Source organism: Pelmatolapia mariae, linkage group LG3_W, assembly GCF_036321145.2.
Source record: "Pelmatolapia mariae isolate MD_Pm_ZW linkage group LG3_W, Pm_UMD_F_2, whole genome shotgun sequence".
Classification (NCBI taxonomy): domain Eukaryota; kingdom Metazoa; phylum Chordata; class Actinopteri; order Cichliformes; family Cichlidae; genus Pelmatolapia; species Pelmatolapia mariae.
In genome coordinates, this window is record NC_086229.1 from 94,705,533 (window position 1) to 94,714,098 (window position 8,566).

Genomic DNA, 8,566 nt, shown 5'->3' on the forward strand with positions numbered 1-8,566 from the left:
TGCTTCAGATGATCTCTGTCCACTTCTGTCCACTCATTCATTCATGTAAGCTTCTAATGCAGCTTTGATCTTCACAGTCTGCTTCATGAAACTCATTCTAACCCTGAATGTCAGAGTGTTCCTCCTTCTCTTTCCCATCATTCATGCTGGCAGTGGAGGAGATTTGGATGTTGGACTGTGTTTTGGATGATGTGTGTATGTTTGTGTTGGACTGCTGTCTGTAAAGCAAACGCACATTTTGCTTTGGATTTCAGTGTCAGACAGACTTTAAGGTGGAATGAAGAGTTTGAGAGTTTCACAGTGAATTATCCAGTGGAGGATTTTTCTTCTTCTTTGAAGGTTTGAAATGTGAACATTGTTCTGCTGCAGTCAATGGACTAAACCAGAGAAGAAGAAAACAGACTTTACCATGAAGATCCTCAGTGTGGATCAGTATAATATCAGCCTGATGTCTGCAGTTTAGTGTCAGCACAACTTTCACATCATATTCATCTCAGCACAACTAAAACATGCTGACTGACCTCAGAGTTTCAAGTCCACATCCTGGACTCTCCTGAATCCTGCAGCTTGTTGTTGTAGCTCAGGTCCAGCTCTCTCAGATGGGAGGGGTTGGACTTCAGTGCTGCTGCCAGATAATAACAGCTGATCTCTGACAAACCACAGCTCTCCAATCTGTATAAAGAATGAAAGATGTAAGTTTATTAGACAAAGTGTGAGCTTGAAATCATTCAGTGTTTCATCATCTGTTCAGAGCTGAAGAAGGTTCAGAATGTAGAAGTTTAGAAAATGGAAACTCCAAACAGCTGAAGCCAACAGGAAGCAGCTTCAAACAAACACAACAAGAGAAAAAACTCTGAACGTTTTATTGAGATTTAAATTTATAATCTGAATACGTACTTCCTGGCCACATTATTTTATAGAAGAGAAGGTCTAACTTTAGGCCTACACGGTCTTGACAGGAGACACAGGCTTGTGCAGAGTATGCTTCTGCAGAAGCGAAACTGAAACCAGAGTCTAAGTGCAAGTTAAGAGTAGGGTGTCTTTTATGCATTTATCGCTGATTAAGCTTTAAGTAGATGTATTAGATTGGAACATTTGTTTTATACATTTTACATATAAGTCAAGATCGGCACACACATAGTTTCAGTTGTGCTGGCCTTCTGTCTAGTGGAAAGGTTACAAGGTCTAGCTGGGGAGCTGAGAGGTGAAACAAAGTGCAAGCAGAGGCTGACACATACACACACACACATCGTAGATAGACTCAGTTATATAGGTAAAAGTTAATCTTATGTTTTGCTTGCAACTGCAAAAATTGTGCGTGCATATGTGACTGTTTGATGAAGAAGCAGGTGCAGGATGTTCTAGAGACAAGCGACAGCGAAGGCGAGCGTCCGGGGACAACAGGAAGACACCTGGATGGAGACGAGACGATGTTCTTTTTAAACTATGTCAAAAGTCATTGTGGTTTTGGACTGACGTATGTTTTACTGAATCTGCTTGGCAACAGAAAGGGGGGCTGTACTGTTTCACCCCTATAAATATTGGGTTCTGACTATTGTAAGAGAGTTCAACACTGAATCTGTACAGTGTTGGCTCCACGCTGCGTGTATTCATTAAAATGTCGTCTAATTGCACACGGCCGGATCAGTGGTGGTTATTTTGGATTCCTCCTCAATATCTGGACCTTAACAGTTTCACATTAAAATCGTACATTTCTCATAAAAACAGGACAAAGACTTGAAAAAGTCGTGTTTTTCCTTCCAGGAACCACATGGCTTCACTTTTAAAGGTGAAGTGTGAAAGAAATGGACATATTTGAAGTCCAACACCTTTTTCCAGTCACATTATTAAAGCAGACAAACTACAAGCTCATTTTCATTCCAACAAGTCATCTTCTGACCTGGACTAACAACACTGGTCTCTATGTGCAGCTGGCTGTGAGACCAGTGCTCAGGGAGCGTCTACAAAGTGCAACACTGAAAGAACATCACACACTCATTTGCTTCCAGCACTTTCACACAAACATCTACTGTCATTATTGTCACCAAACTCTGTGGATCCTTTATTGCAAATTCAAATGGGATTCAAATGGTCAGACAAAAGAGGGTTATGAGGAAATATGATGAAATGTTGTGTATCAGCAGCAAGTTATTGAATCATATTTGTTCGCTACGCCTCGTTCACGAAGGCGCAGCGAACAAATACTGTCAAATACTGCGTGAGTCATGGCACCACTTACCTCAACATCCAGTTGTGAAAGCTGCATCAACCTGAGCCAAAAAGTGATCGAGCTGGAACAAATGATATCCACGCTATACCAAATCCTGGGGGCGGAACGCGAACTTGACACGATCCTCCTTGGCAAAGCTCAAACCACTGCTACTAGCGCTGAGCTAGCCGACACAGTGCACCACCCAGCTGTTGTGTCCCAAGATCCTGCCAACAGTCAACCCAGGCTCTCAACTTGCGTCGCTGGTGTTTCTGCCACGGACGAGAACTGCTGGTTTCAACTAGGGGCCAGACCCAAGGCTCTGGTCAGCTCCACTCCACTTCAACCAGCGCCATGGACCGTGGTTGACACGCGCGGTGGCTGCAGAGGGGCCAGGAGGACCCTCGCACCCTCACCCCTCCGGTGCGGTAGTACTGGAGAATAAATTCAATGTCCTGGATACTGTGGACTTTCCTCCTGTGGCCGCTGGCCCTCGCCATCCCGCTGTGTCGCTGAGGTCTCCGCCATCTCCACCACTACGCCACCGGAGCCGCGGCGGGCAGCCCGACGCTGTGGTGCAAACTCACCGTGGAGAGCTGTGCTTTACGCCGGCTCCTCGGAGAAGAAGGCCTGCGGCGCGGCTACCCGGGAGTCACTCACGCGGTCCGGTTGGTGCATCTCCATTTGAACACCCCCGGTACCGTGGCGCGGGCGTCTCAGATGGCCAGCAGCCCCCGGTGGCACCTCCTCTCTCCACGCTGGTCCTCAGGGATTCCATCGTCAGGAACGTGCGGATGAGGGGGGCGCTCACGCTGTTAATACAAGTCACGTGTATATAAAGGTACAGTGATTATATTACAGTGATTTTGACAAAAACAAAACAGAAGTTGATGGCAGTGTGTTTTTCCATAACATACCAACCAAATTAAATAATAAAAACTTTATAACTTACAGAGCTTTTTTAGACACTTTGACCACTGGCAGCAGCCTCAGAAGAGCCTCCTCTGAAGCAAAGTATTTCTGCAGGTCAAACACATCCAGATCTTTTTCTGATGACAGTAAGATGAAGACCAGAGCTGACCACTGAGCAGGAGACAGTTCATCTGTGGAGAGACGTCCTGATCTCAGGGACTGTTGGATCTCCTCCAGTAGAGAACGATCATTCAGTTCATTCAGACAGTGGAACAGATTGATGCTTTTCTCTGCAGACAGATTCTCACTGAGCTTATTCTTGATGTACTGGACTGCTTCTTGATTGGTCTGTGAGCTACTTCCTGTTTGTGTCATCAGGCCTTGCAAACAACTTTGATTAGTCTTCAGATCCAAGAGAAAACGAAGGAACAAGTCCAGGTGTCCATTGGGGCTCTGTAAGGCCTTGTTCACAGCACACTGGTAGAAGTATTTCTCTGAAGATTTTCTTGTTTGAAACACCTTCCAAGTTGTTTGATCTTCTTCCAGCAGATTGAGTCCAGAGTTGATGAAGGTCAGGTGGACATGAAGAGCAGCCAGAAACTCCTGAACACTGAGATGAACAAAGCAGAACACCTTGTCCTGGTACAGTCCTCTCTCCTCTTTAAAGATCTGTGTGAACACTCCTGAGTACACTGAGGCTGCTCTGATATCGATGCCACACTCTGTCAGGTCTGGTTCATAGAAGATCAGGTTTCCTTTCTGCAGCTGATCAAAAGCCAGTTTTCCCAGTGACTCAATCATCTTCCTGCTATCTGGACTCCAGTGTGGATCTGTCTCAGCTCCTCCATCATATTTGATCCTCTTGACTTTGGCCTGAACCACCAGGAAGTGGATGTACATCTCAGTCAGGGTGTTGGGCAGCTGTCCTCCCTCTCTGGTTTCCAGCACATCCTCCAGAACTGTAGCAGTGATCCAGCAGAAGACTGGGATGTGGCACATGATGTGGAGGCTTCGAGCTTTCTTGATGTGGGAGATGATCCTGTTGGCCTGCTCCTCATCTCTGAATCTCTTCCTGAAGTACTCCTCCTTCTGTGGGTCAGTGAACCCTCTGACCTCTGTCACCATGTCGACACACTGAGGAGGGATCTGATTGGCTGCTGCAGGTCGTGTTGTTATCCAAAGGCGAGCAGAAGGGAGCAGGTTCCCTCTGATGAGGTTTGTCAGCAGCTCATCCAATGAGGTGGACTTTCTGGTTTCAGTCAGGATTTTAGTTTTGTTGAAGTCCAAATTAAGTCGACACTCATCCAGACCATCAAGTATGAACACAACCTGGAAGTCTTCAAGCCTGCAGATTCCTGATTGGTTAGTTTGATTAAAGAAGTGATGAACAAGTTCCACCAAGCTGAACTTTTCCTCTTTCAGCACATTCAGCTCTCTGAAAGTGAATGGAAATATGAACTGGATGTCCTGGTTGGCTTTGTCTTCAGCCCAGTCCAGGCTGTATTTCTGTGTTAAGACTGTTTTCCCAATGCCAGCCACTCCCTTTGTCAGCACTGTTCTGATTGGTTCGTCTCTTCCAGGTGAGGCTTTAAAGATGTCTTCTTGTCTGATTGTTGTTTCTGGTCTGTCTGCTTTCTTGGATGCTGTTTCAATCTGTCTGACCTCATGTTCATCATTGACCTCTGCAGTCCCTCCCTCTGTGATGTGGAGCTCTGTGTAGATCTCATTCAGAAGGGTTGGGCTTCCTGCTTTAGCGATGCCCTCAAACACACACTGGAACTTCTTCTTCAGTTGGGCTTTAAGTTCACGTTTACAGAGTGGAGCAAATATTTCTGAAGGTAAGAAATTCAGAAAAAAATATTACACAATAAATATAACAGCCTTTCAGTACCCTGAAAGGATGAATGTCTATTGGTCCATTTCTTGAGCTATTAGGAAAGATCAATATTCAGTCTTTAGAGAAATTCTCTTACTGCTCTGCAGATGGTCAGCCATCTCATGCTGCTTAAGTCTCCTCAAGAAGTGGAGTGTGATCTTCAGAAATGCTTCTCTGCAGCTCTTTCTTTCATCTTCATCCTCACCTTCAAACATCTCCTCATCCTCCATCTGGCTCTTTAAAGTTTCTGGGTGATCTGGACTCAGAAGCTTCTGGATCTTCTTCAGCTCGTTCTTCACAAACATGGTGATGTTGTCCTCCAGCCGCTGGAAAAGAAGACTATATGAATTACCCAGTGGTAAATGGACTGGTTCTTATACAGCTCTCTGTGATACTCTGTGCACACAAAGCATTTTATACAACATGCCTCATTCAACCAAGCACATTTTTCTATGCTTAAATACTTTCTTTCACACTCTGATGGATGCATCAGAGGGCAGCTTGGGTTTAGTACGTTACCCAGTACATTTGCCAGCCAGGGTTTGATTCACAAACCTTCTGACTAGTAGCTGACCTGCTCACCTCCTGAGCTACAGTCACCCCAATCTGACTGAAATCATGGAACCCAAACTCTGATTTATGTTGGACACACTGACAATCCTCTGGTCCACAAAGTGCAAAATAGAGGTGACTGAAAAGAACAAATGTAAACGTAGAACTACAAACCATAACCACAGAGTCCAGGTGTGTTTGATGTTGCTGTGCAGACTGACCAGTGGAAACCTCTGCTCTCTCCTGCTCCACTCTGTGGAGGAGTAATGAATAATTAGCTCATGTTATGTCTGTCCACTGAAGTTTTAGATAAAATAAACTAAGCCGAAACCATTAAATAACTAACCAGCCTGTGCCACCGATCTGTGTCAGCTGATCCCTGCGACCGTGAACTGAAGTTTTACATCAAATAAACTAAGCTGAAACTATTAAATACCTAACACGCCTGTGCCAGTGTTACGTGCGTGTGTTGGTGGTTTATTTGTTTCTTAATGTGTGTATGCAAATTCACCTGTGCAGGGGCTCGGCTGTGATTGGTGGACCTAAGGAACGGCCTGATGTAACTGGTTCCTACTGTGGACGTGAATTATAAAAGGGCGACTGAAGAGCTGCGGTGCGTGGTTCTCTAATTGGATTATTTCATTTGTGATTGACATGACATTGACCAATCAGATGAAAGGAAGAAAAATAGGGTCAAAATTCGTACGTGTAACTTGCAGGGGGTTTTGGCTAAGTCCACACACAAATCTTTTTTACGCACACACAAATCTTTTTTACACATACAAATCTTTTTTACGCACACACAAATCTTTTTTGCACATACAAATCTCTTCTCAGGTTTTTTTCTTTCCCTCTTTCTTTCTCCACATTCTCTCCTCCAGTCAAGTCTGTCCCGTATTCAGCAAGTGAAAATAAAATAAACAATAAAAAGTTGAATCAAATGGACCATTACGGCAAGGCTGGGATGGTCCATTTGGTAAAGTAAATCCGTTGGGCATCTTTCTTCGCCTTTAGACAATAATTCTGATGGCAAAAGAACCAAACAGGACAGGTTAAAAAAAACAAAAAAAAAACAAACAAAAAAAAAAAAAACCAAATCTTTTTTACGCACACACAAATTCTTTTTACACATACAAATCCTGATTTACAAGTACAAAACTGATTTACAAGTACAAAATATTTATGACCACATTTTGAGCCCATACGGGGGAGCTGCGAGGAGGTGTTGGCCGTCTGATTGGAATCTGGGATGCGGGGCCTCCCTACTGCTGCGGAGCCTGGGGCGGTCTGCTTGCCTCCACCCCGGGGGAAAGCGTAACATCTCCTGGGTCTAGGTGCCGTTTCCCCCTCCAGGGACGAGGGTACCTGGACCTGGGGTATAGAGTTTGTTTGGGGAGTGTGATTATGTGTACATTGTCCATGTATGTCTATCCCTACGTTGGGTGAGTGCTAAGTATATTTGTATATGTGTGCATGAGGGTGGGAATGCATGTTTGTGTCTGTGTGTGCCTGTTTGTCTGTGTTTATATGTCAGGTTGGGTCTTACACTCCACCTCTCTGGGAACTCCCAGGCCCTCCAAGGCCTATCTCCCCTCACCACACTCCCTGCCGGTAACTGATGCCCTCAGGGGTCGGTGCGTTGGTGGTTCTTGGTGTCCGGGGCTGGGCGGTCAGGTATGTACCAGCTCACTCCCGGTGACTACTTGGCGGGGCCTGGTGCCTGTTGCTCGGTCAGGCCTCTTCCGGGGCAAAGGGGGCCCTCGGGCCTCCAGCCTCTGGGTGCTCTGGGTGGCCTCTGCTCCGTGGCTACTGGGTGACCCCTCATCTGGGGCTCTCTTCAGCTCTTCCCAGGAGGGTGGCATGGATTCCCCTCCGGCGGTCCACCTTGGGCTCTTGCACTCTGGGGCCTCTGGATGTCTGGAGCCTGGATCTCCTCCATGCCTGCTTCATGCCCTGGGGGACGGGGCAATGGCTCTCTACACCCTCTAGCAGACCATTACATGGGGAAACCTTTTGAATACAAGCGCGCTGATCCACACAGGTGTGCACACGGGTGTTCACTGTTCATAGACATAAACTACACCTTTATTGGCTGCTATTTCCAAGCACAATGTGCGCTGTCGGTCGGTCCAACATTCAATATTTAGTATTTACTGCTGTTTACACTTAGCTAGATTAACGTGATGGTGTTGTGTTTAGTATGTTGCTCTGGTTTTTTTTTTTTTTGCTTGTTTTCTCTTCTTTTTCTCTCAACAGGTGATCCAGGAGATTTTTTTTTCTCTTCTTTCTCTTTTTAAGTGCCCTTTCTCACTGTCCCTCTTCCCTTCTGTTTTTCTTTTCCTTCCTCTCTTTCTTTCTCCCTTTCCCCCAATCATGTCTGTCTCATCTGTAACTACTGAAAATAAAATAAATAATAACAACAAAAGTTGATCAAATGGACCAATACGGCAATGCCATGATGATCCATTTGGCAAAATAAATCCATTTGGTATCCTTGTTGGTCGTCAGACAACAATTCTGACGGCTAAAGAACCAAATGGGACAGACAAAAAAAAAAAAAACTGCAAACGTGAAATGGAACAGATGATAGAAGATTTTTTTTTCATAAGTCACATTTAGACTCAAGTGCAGAAGTTGTAGGTGAAAAAAATCATATTTCATCTGGTGCTCTGAGGTGAAACTGTAGAAAAATCGCTCTTTGCAATTATGACTTATTCTGCGAAAGGAACAAAATGATAAAACTCCAGCAGAGGCATGTTTTACTCGCAGCCATCTTCCAGAAAGGCATTATAAATAATTGAGAAAGTAATTTAGTTATGGTTGCTTCACCAGTGTTTGCTGCTGGCTGAAAACAGTGTAACTTTTCATGAATGGAGAAAGGCAGCTTTGTTTGCAACAAGTAAGGTCAAGGTGTGCAAAGTTCCCTCTGAGCAAGTAAATCCTTCAATTAAAGGAAAAATTTTAAAATCACTCTAATGAGAGGTTAACTAAGAGCAAATGATAATGAGCTGCTTAAA

The 8,566-nt window shown here is 44.9% G+C and overlaps 1 protein-coding gene across 1 annotated transcript; it reads right to left on the reverse strand.

The window, feature by feature from the left end:
- Positions 1-3,112: 3,112 nt before the first annotated feature.
- Positions 3,113-5,821, reverse strand: LOC134620148 (protein NLRC3-like). Its single transcript, XM_063466140.1, has 3 exons — positions 5,724-5,821; positions 5,095-5,323; positions 3,113-4,953 (listed from the first exon to the last, which is right to left on the reverse strand). Exons 1-3 carry the CDS (start codon positions 5,724-5,726, stop codon positions 3,158-3,160), a joined length of 2,028 nt encoding a protein of 675 aa, XP_063322210.1. The 5' UTR covers positions 5,727-5,821; the 3' UTR covers positions 3,113-3,157.
- Positions 5,822-8,566: the final 2,745 nt, after the last annotated feature.

Excerpts from the sequence above, each read along its gene's own strand:
- LOC134620148 (XM_063466140.1), bottom strand. Across the intron at positions 4,954-5,094 it reads GGCTGACCATCTGCAGAGCA|AAATATTTGCTCCACTCTGT; the intron begins GTAAGAGAATTT and ends TCTTACCTTCAG.